Source organism: Pleuronectes platessa, chromosome 7 (genome assembly GCF_947347685.1).
Source record: "Pleuronectes platessa chromosome 7, fPlePla1.1, whole genome shotgun sequence".
In the NCBI taxonomy this organism is placed as follows: domain Eukaryota; kingdom Metazoa; phylum Chordata; class Actinopteri; order Pleuronectiformes; family Pleuronectidae; genus Pleuronectes; species Pleuronectes platessa.
Genome location: NC_070632.1, coordinates 18,125,138 through 18,143,634, shown reverse-complemented (window position 1 = coordinate 18,143,634; position 18,497 = coordinate 18,125,138). Strand labels below are relative to the sequence as shown.

The 18,497-nt window shown below is 40.1% G+C and overlaps 2 protein-coding genes across 4 annotated transcripts in view; one reads left to right on the top strand and one right to left on the bottom strand.

The window, feature by feature from the left end:
* Positions 1-3,190: 3,190 nt before the first annotated feature.
* Positions 3,191-14,470, bottom strand: asb13b (ankyrin repeat and SOCS box containing 13b). Its single transcript, XM_053426513.1, has 7 exons — positions 14,353-14,470; positions 11,096-11,278; positions 8,404-8,603; positions 8,151-8,301; positions 7,404-7,538; positions 5,982-6,173; positions 3,191-4,968 (listed from the first exon to the last, which is right to left on the bottom strand). Exons 2-7 carry the CDS (start codon positions 11,136-11,138, stop codon positions 4,811-4,813), a joined length of 879 nt encoding a protein of 292 aa, XP_053282488.1. The 5' UTR covers positions 11,139-11,278; positions 14,353-14,470; the 3' UTR covers positions 3,191-4,810.
* Positions 12,704-18,497, top strand: part of tasor2 (transcription activation suppressor family member 2) — a 19,066-nt gene continuing 13,272 nt past the window's right edge. For 2 of the 3 annotated variants that reach the window (XM_053426511.1, XM_053426509.1), the window contains exons 1-13: positions 12,704-13,217; positions 13,525-13,673; positions 13,882-13,977; positions 14,059-14,131; positions 15,738-15,829; positions 15,920-16,057; positions 16,790-16,923; positions 17,027-17,043; positions 17,371-17,470; positions 17,567-17,661; positions 17,784-17,890; positions 18,199-18,271; positions 18,365-18,436. In XM_053426511.1, the coding sequence (XP_053282486.1) occupies positions 13,184-13,217; positions 13,525-13,673; positions 13,882-13,977; positions 14,059-14,131; positions 15,738-15,829; positions 15,920-16,057; positions 16,790-16,923; positions 17,027-17,043; positions 17,371-17,470; positions 17,567-17,661; positions 17,784-17,890; positions 18,199-18,271; positions 18,365-18,436 (1,180 nt within the window). In that variant the 5' untranslated portion in view covers positions 12,704-13,183. The remainder of the gene's footprint in view (positions 13,218-13,524; positions 13,674-13,881; positions 13,978-14,058; positions 14,132-15,737; positions 15,830-15,919; positions 16,058-16,789; positions 16,924-17,026; positions 17,044-17,370; positions 17,471-17,566; positions 17,662-17,783; positions 17,891-18,198; positions 18,272-18,364; positions 18,437-18,497) is intronic. The other variant, XM_053426510.1, reaches the window with a different exon arrangement.

Below are 18,497 nucleotides of genomic sequence, written 5' to 3'. Positions count from 1 at the left end.
TGACTTGCTGATAAATGAGTCTGATCTGCCCCCCCGTTAATCTGTTTGCCTTTACAGGATTTGAATATATAATTTGAGGCTGTAGAATCATTTTTATTAACTGTTGATTTTTTTTAATTATATTTAGTTCTTGGTTAATGGAATATTGGTCAACTATCTCTTGTAAAGCCTTTGTTTGTTTGTCAGGAGTTGATGCTGCAAAACTGAAGATTATCCGCTGACACTCGCTGGTGAAGAGGAGATGCAGAATGACTATGTTTAAAATCCATAGAGAAAACAAAGGGGCCTCTTGCAAAGTGTCAGCTGGTGAGCAGCTGCAGTATTTATAGCTCCTGGTATCTCACTAACTATAACAACTAAAGCAAAGCGTTGTTGAAACCATCTTCCTCACATTTAGTTTTCTGCTGAAATACAACACTATTTAATGTGTGAAGAAGCTAATGCAGAGCTCAATGCAGTTTCTCTGTTTGTTTTGAGTTAAACTAAAAGCTACGCTGCCTGTGTAACAGGTATTTGTCTCCACTGTCCCGTTGCCATGGCCCCTTATGCTTCCTCTTAGTGGAGTAGCCGGTTTCAACTTTTGAATTCTCAAACTGTTTTATGTTCCAATGTGACAGTTTGAATGTTGTTGTGTTTGTGTATCTTCCTGTGTTCTTGACAGCTACAGTATTAATGTAAATTAATTGAATATGTTTAATACAATGCATGTGACTCAGCAGGTAGAGCAGGTTGAACATTTATAACAGGATTTGACCTCTGGCTCCTCCCGTCCACATGTCTACATGTCCTTGAGGAGGTGGTAAAGGCCCCTGTACTGGCTCCTCCTGTCCACATGTCTAAATGTCCTTGAGGAGGACGTAAAGGCCCCTGTACTGGCTCCTCCTGTCCACATGTCTACATGTCCTTGAGGAGGTGGTAAAGGCCCCTGTACTGGCTCCTCCTGTCCACATGTCTACATGTCCTTGAGGAGGACGTAAAGGCCCCTGTACTGGCTCCTCCTGTCCACATGTCTACATGTCCTTGAGGAGGTGGTAAAGGCCCCTGTACTGGCTCCTCCTGTCCACATGTCTACATGTCCTTGAGGAGGACGTAAAGGCCCCTGTACTGGCTCCTCCTGTCCACATGTCTACATGTCCTTGAGGAGGACGTAAAGGCCCCTGTACTGGCTCCTCCTGTCCACATGTCTACATGTCCTTGAGGAGGTGGTAAAGGCCCCTGTACTGGCTCCTCCTGTCCACATGTCTACATGTCCTTGAGGAGGACGTAAAGGCCCCTGTACTGGCTCCTCCTGTCCACATGTCTACATGTCCTTGAGGAGGTGGTAAAGGCCCCTGTACTGGCTCCTCCTGTCCACATGTCTACATGTCCTTGAGGAGGACGTAAAGGCCCCTGTACTGGCTCCTCCTGTCCACATGTCTACATGTCCTTGAGGAGGACGTAAAGGCCCCTGTACTGGCTCCTCCTGTCCACATGTCTATATGTCCTTGAGGAGGACATAAAGGCCCCTGTACTGGCTCCTCCTGTCCACATATCCACATGTCCTTGAGGAGGACATTGAGTTCCCTTTACATTATGCAATTATTGTCTGAGACGTAAGTTTGCAATTGTAAGAAGAAAAACTTGGAAATATCTTTGGCTGTCAATCAAAAGGGTGGATGTTCATCTCTGCACTGATTATAGTCACGCTGCAGCAAAATTCTCAGTGTCAGAAATGGAGGGTCAATTTCTCATACAGTTTAAATACCATTTTAAATAAAGTCTAGGAAAAAACCACCCTCAATCGAGTTTGACTAAAGCAACACGTCAACTTCCTCCTTCTGCAACTCTGGTGTTTAAAAAAAACATGTGTCAGCACCTTGGCTAAGGCTTGTATATACTTTTTGGGTTAGGGTTAGGGTTAACCCTAACCCTTGGCACTTATTATGGTTTTCTTCCATCATGATATAATTGACATCCTAGTGCTGTAACGAACAAGGCCTTCATTGCACAATCTGACATCAGGCTTACACAATCGTTGTCCTGGAGAGAAACTTCGCTCAGTTCAGTGACAAAGTTTTCCAACAAATTCCCTTTCAAAATAATTCCAATGTGTTTATAGGACATACACACACTTCAGTCCAACTCCATACAATCTTCACTGATGTGCTTTGACTCTGTAAAGTAAACCAAGGACAGGGGGACCATTAAGACTGTAAGAAATACAAACTTATTGGTCTGCGTGACATTAATGATACAAAAAATAATTGCTGAAAAAATGTCACTCTCTCATTTTATATATTTTTTTGGTAAATTTTAGATACACACAAATGGCCTATAAATGCATTATTATGCTCATGTCTTCGTCTGTTAAGGTAAAAAAAACCTAAAAAACATATTATTTACAAAACAAACATGTATTATCATTATAAATATTTCAAAACAAAAGGTACACAATCACTGTTTTGCACAATCAAATAAGGCAACTTTATAAATTCTTAATGTAAACACACCTTCTCTGACATCACAGTTTTTGGGGCATCCGAATTTTTCTCTTCACGCCAATAACAACCTGTCAGACTTTTAAGCAGTGGCTCAGGCTGAGACACGTTCTCAAATGAGTCAGACTGAATGAATGTTTCTACTTTCCCTGCTTACATCTGACAACCATGTCGGCTTGTAGCGGCAGATTTCTCTCGTCTAAACTTAAGTATATATATTTTTTTTTCCTTTGTACCAGGGCACTCTATGTCGTGGCTACGTCCTGGGATAACCTTGACAGGGATGATATGAGTGATGAAACTTTTCTCACCTTCGGCTTCTTGCTTTCTATACAACTGACTATGTAATGAGAAATTCTGTCTGTGAGGACTGTAAAAAGTCTGCTGTGCAGATTTCACATCAGTTTTGATCAGACTAAAAGGTTTAAGTGACATTTATTTTTTACTCCTGAACTGAATCCCTGATCTTCCTGTTTATCCAGCTCCGCTCCAATCGTTTTTAATTGGTTCGTCCTTAGGTCAAGCCCCAGCCATCCACAAAAGTTAATTTAAACCGGTTCAGATCAAAAAGACAGAATAACAAACATAGAAAACATAACCTCCTTAGTGAAGGTAATCATTTCAATACAAGATGAAAATTAATCAGCAGAAAATTAACTGATTTTAAATTTTTTTGAAATATTTGAAATACATTAAAATACACACAATCAAAATAGTTTTGGTCTGTTTATTTACACAAATTGAATAAAGGTAAAACCACATTATTTACAAATATCCATGAAAAATAAATACTCCCTGAATATATACAAATAAATACAATCCTAGTGAGACCACTTCAACTTCCCTAAAGGTGGAACAAAGTTTTACAGGATCTATGTGGACTTACATTCAAGTTTGCTTGGTCTAGATGAGCAAGACAAGTTCATGCTGCTTTGCTTCAACCTCCATTAGGCAATATTAAATACTTAGATCCAAAGCTGCCTAACATGTGCTCCTTTGTTGTGGCTGATTTTTTACACAGCTTAGTTTGTAGGTGAGCCGATCTATGATGGAACTGATCTGAGGTTAACACATTGTTCTATTAAAGGTGTAGTTTGTTCTGGTGTAACAAGTACGAAAAGCTGACATGAGAGTCTTAGCTTGAGGGACAGTGTGCCTACACCTGTATGTTTACTGTTGATGTGCATGGCCTTTACAGTTGATATGATCTTGAGGCCGTTAAACTTTCCTTACCTCTCGAAACCACCATTAGCAGCCAGTTTACAACTTCTTGGCAAGCATGATACTTGATGTAAATAAGTGGTGAGATGTCAGACTAGAGGTGAAAGGGGAAAAAGTATGAGACTTCACATTAACTTGGTGGACAGATAACTCGACTCCAGGGAAATGTTAGTGTAGCTAAGGCGTTTGTTTCGAATGCGCCGTGGAGGGTGGAACAGTGGCTGATGCTCTCCTCCTTGGATTGGTCCCTTGAAGACGCAAGGCCTCCACCCTATCGCTGATCTTCCCCCCTGCCCTTTCTGCAGCACCTGTAAAATTCGTGGTCCATGTAAACCGTTGCTGTCGACATAATCCTACATCTTGTCTATGCACTATTTACACGTGTTAAGGGCCTTATAGAAGTGGCTGGCTCATTGCACCTCTTTTTCTCAAACTCCCGACATTTCCCGGACATATTATTGATGATTCTGCCGCAAAGAGAGGCGTAAGTAGATCACAGATAGGCCGATCACTGGAGTATTCAAAATGTCCAATCAAAGGAGGTGAGTATCTGCCACTGTCCAAATTGAAAAAATTCAGCTTGACGAGTCAGCGACCGTCGGGTGATGTTGAGAGGTTGCCAGCGTTCGGGGTAGGGCGAGTTCTTTCTCTTCTCAGCCGCATACTCGTGGAACCGCAGTTGGTAACGTGGAGCAGAAATACTTTTAAACAAGTTTGTCTTTCAGCTCGTGGATTCTGTTCCGTGCACTCCTATCATATGCAGGGGTGTGGTTTTTACTTGTGTGAATGTTGAGTCTGTGTTAGTTGGCAGTGGTTTGCATTCAGAATTGTCATAATACTGTATCCTGATGAGCTGATGGTGTATCATGGCTCTTTCCTTTGATTTCACCATTAACACATGTGCTAATGTAACATTATTACTGATAGTTAGGATGGATCAACAGCCTAATGAATTCTCTATGCACCTACAAGTGTGGTAGTGTTCAGATATTTAATCTGTGCTGATCTTCAGCCAGCACCAACATCCTGTCATATGACTTCCTTTCGAGAGAGATCCACAGCAGACTTAACACGTCTGCATTTAACCTCCTCAGAGCTGGATCCCGAGTTTCTCAAAGTGATAGAAGTTCAATAACTGGAGGTGGTGTGTAAGAAAGAAATCGTATGATGCGATTGGGCAGGCCCAGCTGGGAAACCACCTCACGTGCTCTTGTGCCGAGAGTCCTCCTCACCGTCACTCTGCTGATCTGCTGGAGACTGAGGGGAGTATCTGAGGCAGAGAAAACAAGAGAGGCTATTTCATTTTACATCTGTTCTCAGGCCCTGTGCACTATCATCCTGGTATCATCATCTTGTACCCAAGACCCATTTAGGGCATATTTGAGAAGGTGGCCACATTCTTTCAGCTGTGTGAACCCAAAGGAGTCATAGTCAGATGACTTCCTCTTGTGTGACGTCCACGGCAGTTTCAAAATCAACCACATGTAGAGTTGGTTAAAGTAGAGTTTTCCACACAGTGACATATTTGTGACCACCACCACTACTTTAACATGAACATTCAACCATATATTGATATTCTACTTTTTCTCTGGCGCCCCGGGCCACACTTGGTGTATGAACGGCGCTTGTGTGTGACGGAAAGTCTAGCTTTTCATTTCGGTGCCCATGTGTCTCAGGCGTGTGAGCAGTGCTGCTCTTCTAGGGGTCTCACCTATTTTTCTCTATTTACTCTAGTGTTTCTGTAAACCACATCCATTTATTTGTTTAACAAGGTCTTTATTGTTATTGTAAGACCAGAACCAGAAGCATTTCGTTGAGTACATAGGCTACTTTTAATGTAGGATATATATTAACCTAACGAGCAGATCAGCAACAGTCGTCACACGCTGCTGACAACCTCAGTGTGGCCGAGGCATCAGCCTCTCCTGGCCCCGCTTTCCCTCTCGCTCCCTTTCACACTGACACACATTAACTCACAGACACACGGATAGAGCCATCTGTAAAGTCGAACTGGCGAAAAACAACATCGATGCTCTTTGAAAACAGAAATATAGTACATGTGTGTTTGCATGTAGAGCAAGGAGGTGAGATCTGATCACATGTGGTCTCTGAAGTCACATGTGGAGAAACATTGTAATGCCATGTGTGAAGTGACAAACTTAAAGCTGTGTACTTGTGATCGTGTCACTGGAGACGGATGTTATTACCATTTCTGAACAGGGCCACTGATGATACCGTACATAGAGACATTAAGATATGCAGACTGTGGGTAAACAAACTTACTCTCGTAGAACTCAATGCAGCGGTAACAGGGAGATCCCAGACTGGTGTAGTGGATGGGTTTTTTGTTCAGGTTGTCCCTGGCATACACGTTCCCCCCAAATTCCACAAGTAGCTCAACTAAGTCAACGTTCTTTGTTTTGGCTGCATGATGAAGGGCAGTCTCATGCAGCTTAGCAGCATTAACGTTTGCCCCTAAGGGAAAGAAAAAAACAGAACGGAATGAGTCAGAATTACATGATCTATAAGTGTCTTAATAACTTTATATCATTAATGGCACAGATGAAAAAAAACCTTGAACAAAATCTCCCTCATGTGAAATATAGATGTGCTGAGACGTTTTAACAAGCTGAGTAAAATCAGGCCCTAAGTTTGAATAACTGTGACAAATAGCAGGCACAAAAAACAGTCAGACCGAAAGTAAACAACAAACATGCTCCATCCCTTCACTGTCCTACTGTGAATCTCTACACTAGTCTTAAAGGGATAGTTCACCCAAAAATGATTATTCACTCATTACAAACAATTGGACAAATGTGGTGTCATCGAAGTGTTCAAAAGTGTCGCAATTCCTATTCGACTCGAAACAAGGTAATTTCCACCGTGTTTTAAGCCTAAAAGTCCACCAGAACTGGTTAAGCAAGCAGACAATTGCATTTCCGACGGTCCTTGAATGCGTCTTTACGTCTGGAGATAGGTCACTAATCTCTTCATTTGTATTGGATTCTGCTCCAAAGCGGGTTTCCCCTGAAACTCCAGAAGTGTTTTGTGAAACACTTCTCAAACACTTCACCCACCCCTCCATCGGCATAGTGGTGAGTAGATAATGGGTGAAATATCATTTTTCAGTGAGCTTTCCCTTTAACGGTTAGCAACGCTGTAGGTGTCCAGATTTATAGAGTTTCCTATCCTCACAAAAATAGGGATATTTTCAATTGTAAAATGACTATTAATATAGTCAAACAGCTAAAAAGTGTTATTCACAGATATTCAGAGATATCAATGTTGTCCCATGAAGACAAAATCAAGTTGATTTTGTTGGGGTTATTATCCGAATACTGTAATATCATGATGTAGATGTAACATTAACAGTTTTTTTTAAAGTGACAGAATAAATGGAGCGACGCTGGCGACGCTCGTTCAGGCTGCCAACTCGAGCTGCACTGCGCCAATCATCTGACATTCATCATGTGACATACCTGACTCTCCACAACCATCTATAATACACACCCACCTTATCAGGTGTTTGTCTATATAAGCACTAGACGCCAAACCCTAAACCTGTTCTACTGGTTTTAACGTGAGTTGTTTGACCTAAATGTATTTAAAATATATTACCAGTGAGATTAATTAACTTGATGTAAACATGTTGTTACATTTAATTTAACTCACTTGTGGTTTGCAGAGAACACAAAATGGACTCACCTGCACTGAGGAGAACTTTGGCGCAGTCGTAGTGTTGCCTGGCACAGGCTACATGAAGCGGTGTCCCGTAGTGGCAGTCGTGGGCCTCCATGAAAGCTCCTTGATCAATCATGAGCTGAACACAATCTGAATTACCTTTGGTGAGAGAATGGACAAATTTATTTTATTTAGTGAAAAATGAAATGTCTCTCTGAGCACAGAAAGGTTAGAAGGATACTTATTTCCTGTGGGCTTGAAAGGTGGCTGTGAACTGATTTGTCCTTCAAAGAGCACAGGAGCTGCTGTTTAGCTTGAATAGATTTTGGCTGAAGTTTCACCTTAGTGGATTCTCCTTACCAGTCCCCAGCCTGTACACTTTGTTCCATAGTTTTTTGTAATTGCGACATCCACAAATTCTTTTAAATATGAATCAAGGGCTCAATAGTTATTGCTTTTGATCACAGGGACCCATTTTAATATTGTACTGAGCTTCCTCTGTTCAGCTTTGTCTCTACCCCTGGGTACATTTTCTAAATTTGCGATTAAATCAAATAGTTTAAACTGGAAATTAATCAAAAATCAATGGATAACTTTGTGTGATTAAGACCTACCTTAACTATTCTAATTTATTTCAGAACGTTATGAACATTTTCCACAAACAAAGGAAAACCATTTTTCCTGTGACACCAGTGAAGCAAATACATCTCGATGCACAAATTCATGCTACAAAGTACATTCCTGTCTGACATTGTACATAACATGACGCACCTCCCATGCACGCCTCGTGAAGAGGTGAGAAGGTAAACAGTTGAGGGTTAACTGTTGCTCCATACTCCAACAATAGCTTGACACATTCAAGGCTTCCAGCAGCACAGGCATCACACAGCGGAGTGCTACCGTCGATGTTGCGGGCATCGACCTGTCGGACACAGAGGTATAACAAAGTCGTACATTCAATCAGTCTATCGTGCTCTGATGAGCTAAGACATTCACTTGACTCAATTCTGGTGGAACTGTTCACCTGTGCACCAGCGCCCAGCAGCAGCCGGACACATTGGGTCTGGCCCTGTATGCATGCCTCATGCAGCGGTGTTATAGAGTCAATAGCCACGATGTTTACTGCTGCACCTCCCTCGATCAGCTGCTGCAGCTGCAGCGCCCTGCCCTGTGCGGCGGCCTCATGCACAGCTGACCGGTCCGTCCAGAATCCAAGGCCGTGAGCTGCAAACATGTGACACAAACAAAAAACTGAGCCTGTTTATGTTAATTAACCTTTCTAGGTGTATGGGTTTTGGGTGCATTAAATCTTCTCCCAGTTCAAATTTATTTAGTCACTTCAATTTTAAAAAACACAGTAGAAATATTAGTTTTTTTCTCATCTTGGCTCAAACACAAAGTGATATTTGAGAGCTGCATCATTTTTTCAACCAATTCTTTATAAAACAAGAGACAAAAATCCCTTGAATAGGTCTTGATCCTGTTGTACTGCAGTTGAATTTATCAGTATATACATATATTACATAGTCAGGAGGTGTACTAATGTGTTTTATTACATTGTAAGAAAACACCATGGCTGCTTTACAATTTACAACTTCCTGCTGCGTTAATCAAATTGGTGGCGGTACCAAATTATGTGAAGATCGGTTAAACCAGACAGATTTGCTACGTTTTAGGGGGCGCTGTTGAGCCATTTTTCCCACAACCGTTTCCAATTAATCCAGAAAACGTTAATTTGAACCAGGCCTGATGCACCCGCGAAGTATGGTGAGTTTTCGAGTTTGTTCAAGCCGTCGAAAAAGCCGTCAGCTTTGCTTCAACCTCATCGTATCTCTCCTGAGTCGTCTTTGTTTCGCAGAGCTAGATATTGAGGTCATTACTGAAACTCTTCTCTCTTACCAGCAATTCAAAGAGCTCCAGATTGTGATTTAGCAGATCCTCTTTCTCCTGAGTTCTGATTCCCGCTCACTTTGGCTCTAGAACTTTAGTGTTAATCTGCCACCTTTTTCCTAATTTTTCATTCTCGCCACTTCCTCACTGGGCTCCTGATAGTCATCCTACATGATGAACATTTCTTTCATCTTGTGCAGTTATTGTTTGCTCTTCTCTTTATTGTCCATTGCCCTCAGTTCTGCAAGGTACAGCAGAAACATCGGTCAAAAATGACCTTTATTATTTCATGCATGGCTAAATTCCGAGACACACCCACAACTCCAGCTTGATCCTGTAGATGTAGAACATAGTCTAGGTCCTCAGCATCTGAGATTACAGAGTCAGTCCGGTTTTTCATGCAGCATCTTTATCACCATTTCAACTCAACCGCAAGTCTGAAATGATTGCGACCAGATATGGTTAGCTAGCAAGAAAAGAAGCTAAATAGCTAACAGCTAGTTAGTATTGTACATATTTCTCTTTTTCACTAGTAATGGATTGTAAAATAAGAGTGTTATGCATCAGATGTGCAAAAGCCGCTGTGTGAGATGAACGGTAGGTGTTCCGTAGTGAATACAGTATGTGTATGGGTCATTTTTGACCAATGTCTGTCAAAGTGATGTACAAATACAAAATTTAGGATTATTTATAATAAAGAACGGAAAAAGGAAGATAATGATTTGTGCTAATCAAAAACAAGATATTTAATGAATACTTACAATATTAAATGATAAAATACATTAATTTCAAACATATAGCGAAGAAACACTCATGCATGAAATGAAACAGGAAGTGAATACGGGTAATTTTCCCCCCATGTTGTGCCTTAGAAGGCTCTATTATCGCAAACATATTTTTTATTAAAAAAGTATCAAAGGAAAAATGAAAATGGGGAATGTGATGATTGTTCTGTTGATTATACACAGGAACACGACAGACCACATTGCTGGCTGACTTTCGCGAGCCCCGCCTTTATTGTTCCCCTTGCAACATTAACATGTCAAAGGTTCCTACCCAAACATACACCTGATACTACAATGATCCTAGACAAGTTAATTAGGGAATACCTGAAATACTGGATGATGAAAATGCATTCACTGCAAAGATATAGAAAATAAAAAATGAGCCGGGTCACCTTTGACCCATGTTGTGTAAGACTCGTTTAACAACTTTAATTCGATTTACATTAAATTATATTATATTGTAAGGAGTGTGTCATTGTGTTGGGTAACATTGTAAGGATAATTTGTTATTGTGTTGAATCATAATTTAAGGATAATCTATTATTGTGTTGTATTACATTGTAAGTATCATCTGTTATTGTGTTGTATTATAATTAAGAATAATTTGTTGTAGTGTTGTATTATAATATAAGGATCATGTGATATTGTGTTGTAGTATGATATCAGGGTCATTTGTCATTGTGTTGAATTACACGTTTCTGCTTCCTTTGCCCTGTGATAACAATCTCTGTATAAATGAAGTCTGTAACTTCTGTTGTTAAAACAAGAAACTGTGTGTAAAATTATGCAACAGGTACTTCAGAGCCCACTGGCCTCACTCACGAGCTTCCAGCCTTGTGTCTCCATTTGCTCTCCATTTATTTACAACACTTATTTTCTGACGTTGAGCTCGATATCTACAGCGACTCGCAGCTACTCACCATGAAATGAAAGCTACATGAACCCGCTCTGTGACATCACAGCTACCAACTGTTAGCCTCCGTTCGCTGTTTCGCACAGTTGTCCCGGGTTAGCGTTGGTCACCAGCTCTAAGCTACTTACCGATTTCTCCGTACAAGGACGGTCTGACCCGGGTGACATCCATTTCATGTTACTGCACCTCTCCTCCGTGAACCGCGTAGATTCCGCTTAACGTGAAAGTCATGTCGGAGCAGATCAATAATGACAGAGGGGATATCATCACTACAATAACACGCTGGGCAGACGAGGGGCTGGTGTGTAGTCCTGAAAGAGACAAATGGTGTGGAACTCTGGGTAATGTAGGCGACTGACAAGCAGGAAGTCTCCTGCAGTCAAGTCAAATAATTGATTTATAGAAAAGAAAATACACAGAAACACGTCCCAGCAAGGCATAGGAAAATGAATTCAACTTATATAACTACTTTGCTTATTTATTGACTTTTTTTCTATTCAGCTTGATCATACTAACAGACATTCTATTATAGTTTGACACTAGCTTGTTAACCTGTAACAATAAAGCTCTTACATTTTTATTTTTTAACGGATATACATGCAGTATGTGTTCCAGCAGCAACATTTGATATGGTGAGGACAAGCCATTTTTAAAGGAGGCTAGTATAATTAGATTTGGCTGAGGAAAATTAGCCAGGGCTCACAAAGAGAAAAAATCACATGTTCATGTGTACGTTTGAAACCTTAACAATAACATTGCTGTGGACACTTTTTCCCACAATTATATCACATCTAAAAAATGCTCCCACACCACAAAAGATTTTAGAACTTTTGATGAACTTTAAAAAAATGTTGTGGTTTGGGTTAAATGCCTGGTTAAGTCAGGGGTGTGTTGTCCCTGTTAAAATAAACATTTGGTTAAGATTATCGGTCTGTGCTCAGAACCTCTTCAATGTTGACTCAACAGTCAACATTAAAGTCAACTGGTTGGAAGTGAGAGAAAAAAAGGTATCTATCCTGTTGTGCAATATTTATCAGAGATGACGCAAATTTATGATGAATCCACTGTCCAACACTTTAGTTTACAGCTCACTACTGAGTATTAGTGTTCTGTTTTACAGGGAGTAGTAAATGAGTGAACAAGGAAGTGATTGTGGGTACGGCAACGGATTGCATACTTTGGTGGCGTGATCAAAGAGACTCAACCATTTTCAATCTTGTCCCCAGTTTCCGGGGATGACTCTGCTTTGGGAATTTGCCCAGATGGGTTGATGATGGAACCCAGCTAGGTCTTATCCGGTTCTTATGGGTATAAACAAGTGTATATATTGGGTTACTGTGTTGGGATCCAGAAAGCAGCTTGACGTGGAGTTGATTTGGATGGTTGGGGGATTTGCTGCCTCTTTTGACACTATAGTAACCATAGACTCCAAAAATGGTCAATACTTGATTCTTTTATTTTGGCATAAACCTCTGATCAGGTCAGTGAAAAATGAAAAATTACAGTAAAAACACAAATAAGTGACAGTGATTCATTCATATCCCATCACAAAAACACACTAATAGGAATAAAATAGACCCCATGTTGGTTCTGCCACTGTACTTGCAGTTAAATATTGACAACCTGAAGTTTGTGGTTTATCTCAACTTTCTCTTCAAACGGCAGAATCCTCCAAGTCGCGACACATGTTGTGGCACGTCAGTGTAGAAACACAGGTCAGATCGTCTTGCTTGTGATGATTCAGTCGTTGAGGCAGAGGAAGCACACCGAGGACAAGTGAACAGCAGACACACACACACATCCGCCGCAGTCCTGCGTTGACTTTCAAAATGGAGGCTGTCTCCTCCGTAGGTTTCTGTTTCCTTTTCGAAGGCACTCTATCAGAGCCGAGCAGCTGATCCACGAAGCACGTCGGGAACCGATGAGATTTCACCAGCAGCCGTGTATCTAACCTGGGAAACGATACGAAGTGACAACCTAAGCGGATCTATTCGGTCCTGCGTGGGTTTGACCGGGCTCGATTCTGTAACTTCCTGGTTCTTTCGCATTAATATGTCTGTCGAAACTGCGGCGAAAGCTCGAGTGACTCTGAGAGGTTCGGTGGACACAACAACACGTGCAGGACTTTTTAACACGTCTGTGGATATGTGTAAAAGAAGAGACAAGAATTTTCAGCGAATGGCAAAAGGAGAGCGACAGATTTCCTAAATCCAGCGATGGAAAGTGGACATGTCGGTGCTGCGCGTAAGGGTGACAAACACTTTCTCCTCCTGAAACTTTAACTTTGACTGTCGATGTGACTTGAGTGTGTACACCACCACTATACTCACCTTTATTGTTATGTAAATATATATATATATTATGAGATATACTATAAATGTCGTTGGACTCCAAGGGGAAGGACGTGGCGCTTATGTCGTGTCTCTCAGGACAAATAGTCCCAGCCTGGTGGAACTTTTTCCGCTCGCAGAAAACGAAAACGCAACTTGCCGTAACTTGGCTCAGTAGCTCGTGGTTCACACTGTGTCACGCTGTTGTGATTTGTGTTCACTTTTAGATGTTTTAGTGCCCGTGCCAGACTCTTCGGACGTGTTTCAAAACAGGATTTTAGCTCCCCTTCAAAGTGCGTACTTGTATGAGGAGTCGAAGCAGTCTTTCAAGTATAAGTCCGCAGTGTTGATCAAGAATGAGCCACTGGAGGAGAAGGTTAGTCCAAATCTGATCCCAGCATTTCATTGTCATGGAATACTCTGACTTCAATCCATTCACATTACAGCCCCGTACAACATTTGATAGAATACTATTTAAAACAATTGTCAAACTATTTATATTTTGTAAAATAATTTATATTTTTGTCATGTCATTATCTGTTTTTAATTACAAAGTTAAGGCAACATTGTTTTTGATCTTTTAGTATAATGCGTACCGAGCAAGGAGAAGTGAAGCAGGATATTCAGAAGAGGATTTGAAGGAAACCTTTGGGTTCTTGCTGTTTGATGACGTCAACCAGGTACAGATTGGCTGCAATGACTCATCTGAGACAGAACCTGTTCCAGAGCTCGCTCATTTTCTCATTTGTATTTGCTTAAAGGCTCATTTGTTCGGAGAAACTGGCCTTCTCACAGGAAAGAGTGCATGCACAACTCTGGGAGATCCCTCCAAAGGTAAGTTCTGATTTGTTTCACTTCATCAAACTGCCTCTTGGTCAACCAGTGGTAAGCTCACATTGACAGTTACCTATTGAAGAGCTCTGCCAAGAACAAGCGGTCCGGTTTCTATTCCAGATGATGGCCTCGTAAGATTACTAAACAATGATCATCAGATCAAATACAACTTATCCATTAAATCTTTCTTATTGACTAAAATGATTTTATGGAGTCATTACCTTGATCGCCGTGTCCAGGTTATTATCCATGCATCCATGCTGTTCAAAGTGTTTACAGCGCAGATGAGGCTAAGGAATAGTCCATGTTGAGGGCATGGGGATCCGCTGCCTTTTAAAAGTGAAAGCAAGTGGAGGAGTTGTATGAATGTTTAGAAATGAAAGTGGAAGAATACGTGTTGTGAAACAGAAACTGTAATTTGGTGTATAGAAGTGTGTTGGAAGGAGGGGGAGAGACAGTATGCGCAGCTAGTTTCACTGCTTAGTGCAACATTTTTTTTAAATCTCATTTAACTGTGACATGTTTTGTAAATAAGTTTTGCCTCTTAACTTCCATTTAGAAATGTTGCCAGTCAAAGATTTGCCATCTTAGACCTGTGCAAATACTCCCACCTGGTCAGACATGTGTACACCAGCATCTCTGCACATCTACATGTGTTTTTATATTTTCAGAAGACCTCTGCCTGCCCCAGGCGGTTTGAAGTGTGGACGTTGTAAATTGTAGAACACTGGTCAAAGTCCCTTTTTAATGACTCTGTTTTTCAGCAAACAGTAGTATAATATTATGACCATGAAAACAAGAGCCTTGCTGTGTCACATGTAAAATGTAGCAACGTTGCACTGTTACCAATCATCCGTTTCTGTTTGGATCTGCTTGAGTTCTTGTCCAGATCCCAAACCTGATGTAACATATTTCCTCTTCTACATTTTCGAAACCAACATGTGAATTCCTAATACTAGGACTACAAATTAGCTTTATTGATTTTCAGAGACATTTGGACAGGTTATACGTTTAGTATCTTTTACTGTCATGTTACTTGCATCCCCTTGACAGGAGACTTAAGGTGAATAATAGACCCACCAAATCAGCCGAACTAGTCATTGCGTGTTTCTTCTACTTCTTCTTTTGTAGATCTAATTATCTCTACGTTTTAATATCTGTAAGTTTTTGTGGAATGAATAAAGTTTATTGAGTTGCTTTGTAGAAAACACAAATAAAGTGTATGGCCCTGATCAGTGTGAAGCAATATGTGTTCTTACTTGTACAGTGAAGCTTATAGTATCAATATTATTCAAAACTTTCCAGATGTAAATTGTTCTGTTAAAGTTTCTCATTGTTAACGATTGAGGATTAAATGATGTCGCATGTAAATGATCTGTCATTCAGTGGGTGAGGTAATTCAGATAGCTGTTAAACGTGTGGCATGTCCTTGACAGTTGAGACATTCCTTTTTAAAGGTGTGTGCTGTTCAGTTGTTTTTGAAAGTCACTGAAAAGTTATAAGTAGTTACATTGTAGTTTGTTATAATGTATTCAAATCTTAGTGTATCCCCATGTTTATTTCTACGGGAAAACACATCAAGTGAAAGTTTCCTGTGTCTACCCAGGTGTTTACATATCAATGTACTCTGACTGTTTGGATCTGAATCGCTGGTATCAAGGGAAATCCGGATACGTTGCCATCATCAGGCTGACAAAGGTATTAAAAGAAAGGGAACTTTGAAATGTAATTATTATTATAACATAATGTTTTACAAGCTAAATCATTGTCCTTCGTTATTTCCACCAGGGCAGAGTTAAGAAGGTTCCAGAGAACTACACCCAGAATTTCACAGCACCCACAGTGGGGTTTGATTGCCATGAGTCAGGAGAGTTGGCCTCAGTATCTTCCAAAACCAGCTCCTTTCTTGCTTTTGAGAGAACACAGGTAAGAAGAGGCATGTGACTGAGTGCTGAAATGTCAACAGGTGGTTTAACTTGGAGATGTGGTTAACTCAGGAGATGAGTTGATTCCAGTGATAACAGTTATTCTGTAAGAGATTGCCCACCTCTTTATTTAAATTAAAATGGAAAGGAAATGTAAATACATGTAAGTAACATCATAACACAGACTTTTGATTTCATAAAATAGATGCACCCAATACTAGTATTGTTTAAGACATCAGATGTTGTTGTAGTGGCATCTAGTGGCATTAAGGTTGTTCCCTTTCACATGTGAAGAACGCTGCAGGAGATTCTTCGATCAGACTCATTCACAGCAACAGAAAGATCTCAAAGGGATGGCACAGCATGCACCTATAAATCACATCTTTTTTGACACCTCTGTCTGCCCTTATCACCAAAAGCTCATAAATCTCATTTTGTATTTCCATGTTGACACCTTTTTCTGCTTCTGCTCATCGGACAATATTGTGGACATTATCTTGAGTTTTTACGACAGGGCGAACTTTGGAGAGTGTCCGCAGCAACTGACTCGGACATTTGCATTTGAAGTTATCCGGAGTTCAGTGCATGTCTGAAAGCAACTCAAGTGTCTTTATCTTTTCGTCTTTATGCATCCTTGTTAGCACAGTATTGCTGAGCACCTTAATATTTGAGAAAGTATATGAAGAAAGAAAGAATGAAGGTATCTCAAAAGCCTTTTGTTTTGTATTTGCAGTATTACTTATATGAGCTGTTGGATGAGGAAATCGGTGAAACAGCTCCATCTCCCAGTGCTGCCGTTCCTTTTGCTATTGTATCATTTTCATATACGGACACAAAAGCAATACTTGTGACACCACAGGCTACAAGGTACTGTAACATGATGGCAGCACAAATTCTGCTCTGCCTATATCACACCATTTAATACAAGTCAAGAATATTTGATAACTTGTTTCCTGATTTCTCTTTTCAGTGAAAAGAAAAAACTGGGTAAGTAAAATCTAGCAAACTCAGTACAAGAGCAATTCCATAAGGTTTATTACTTGGTAATTCAGCCGCAGTCAAAGTGTGGCAGCCTTGAAATAAATTGTTCATGTAAATAATTTTACACCTTCAAATTTAAATAATGGCAGTCATTTCTTTTTGGTAATTTGCATGTCCAGTAAAACAGCTCTGTCATGGTTTACATTCACAACTTAATGTATAAATTCCTATGTATACCTAATAAGTGCCCCATGAGTGTATTTAATGTATTAATAAACTGAAATGAACATGCATCTCACTTTTTAATAGTTGTCGTATGTGATTTTATTTCAGTTCGTGATTACATGGCCTGGAGGGGTCAGCTTCAGATAGGCACCCAGTCCTATGATGTTGGGTTGAGGTCCACCAAAGGGGCACTGATTCCTACAAAACTGTAAGTTAAACGTGTAAAGACAAGTATGTACTGCTCTCTCTTTATTACCTTTAGACTTGAATTTAATGACCCTCCGTCTTTGTTTTTCTGTTTAAGGCCTCCAGTGGTCAAAGTTGATAGAGCCATTTCCATGTTAGATCTGATGCAGCTGTTGCCAAAGGCTGCCTTTGAAACCTGCTTCTCTACTGAAGGTGGGTTTCCAGATATGAGAAAAAAATGATTTATTGTCCAAAAGTTACATTTCAAAGGAATTATTATATATTGGATTTAATTCATGTATATCAATGATTTTGTCTCTTTTGCTGTCTTTCAGTCTTTCTTGGTGGCTTATACTGCAGTCTGTATGAGCTGGTTCCTTCTGAGGCGAAAGATACAAACTCACTCTCTCCGCTTCTGCAGGAGATCAAGGAGAAAGATCTTGTGAGTCTTTTTATTACAGATCTTTCAGACATTAAAATGCTTTGTCTTTCATTCCAAAAATGTTAAAGGAATATAAAACGTGGTTTATTCACTAAACAAACGAAAGAACGATACTTAAACCCATTGAATTTGTCAAGCAATGTAGAATCCTCCTGTCAATTAACTAAATCAATGAATTATTTCACAATTATTATTTTAATAGTTTTTGCTTCAAACTGCTAACTATCAAACAGACATGGATGAAAACACAACCGCCTAGGCAGAGGTAACAATTAAATTAAGTTACTGACTAAATTTATTTTGCTCAGGCTCTCACTGTTCCACTGAAGGATGGTGGTTTTCTTATCCTGTTGCACCCGTCCCATTTCCCCCCAATCGATGGTAAGATATGAAAATTATGATGATGAACAGTGACATATGACGCAGTCTTTTATCAACTACATAATTCAAGTAATCCTTTTTTTTTTTTTTTAGATAATGCTCTGAATGCATCTGAGGTCCTGCAAGGCATGTTTATTTTTCCCGGCTCACGGGTGGTAAAGAGAGGTACAGCATGCATTCACTTTCATCTTGTGTTTTTCTCACTCCTTAAATTCAATGACAATTA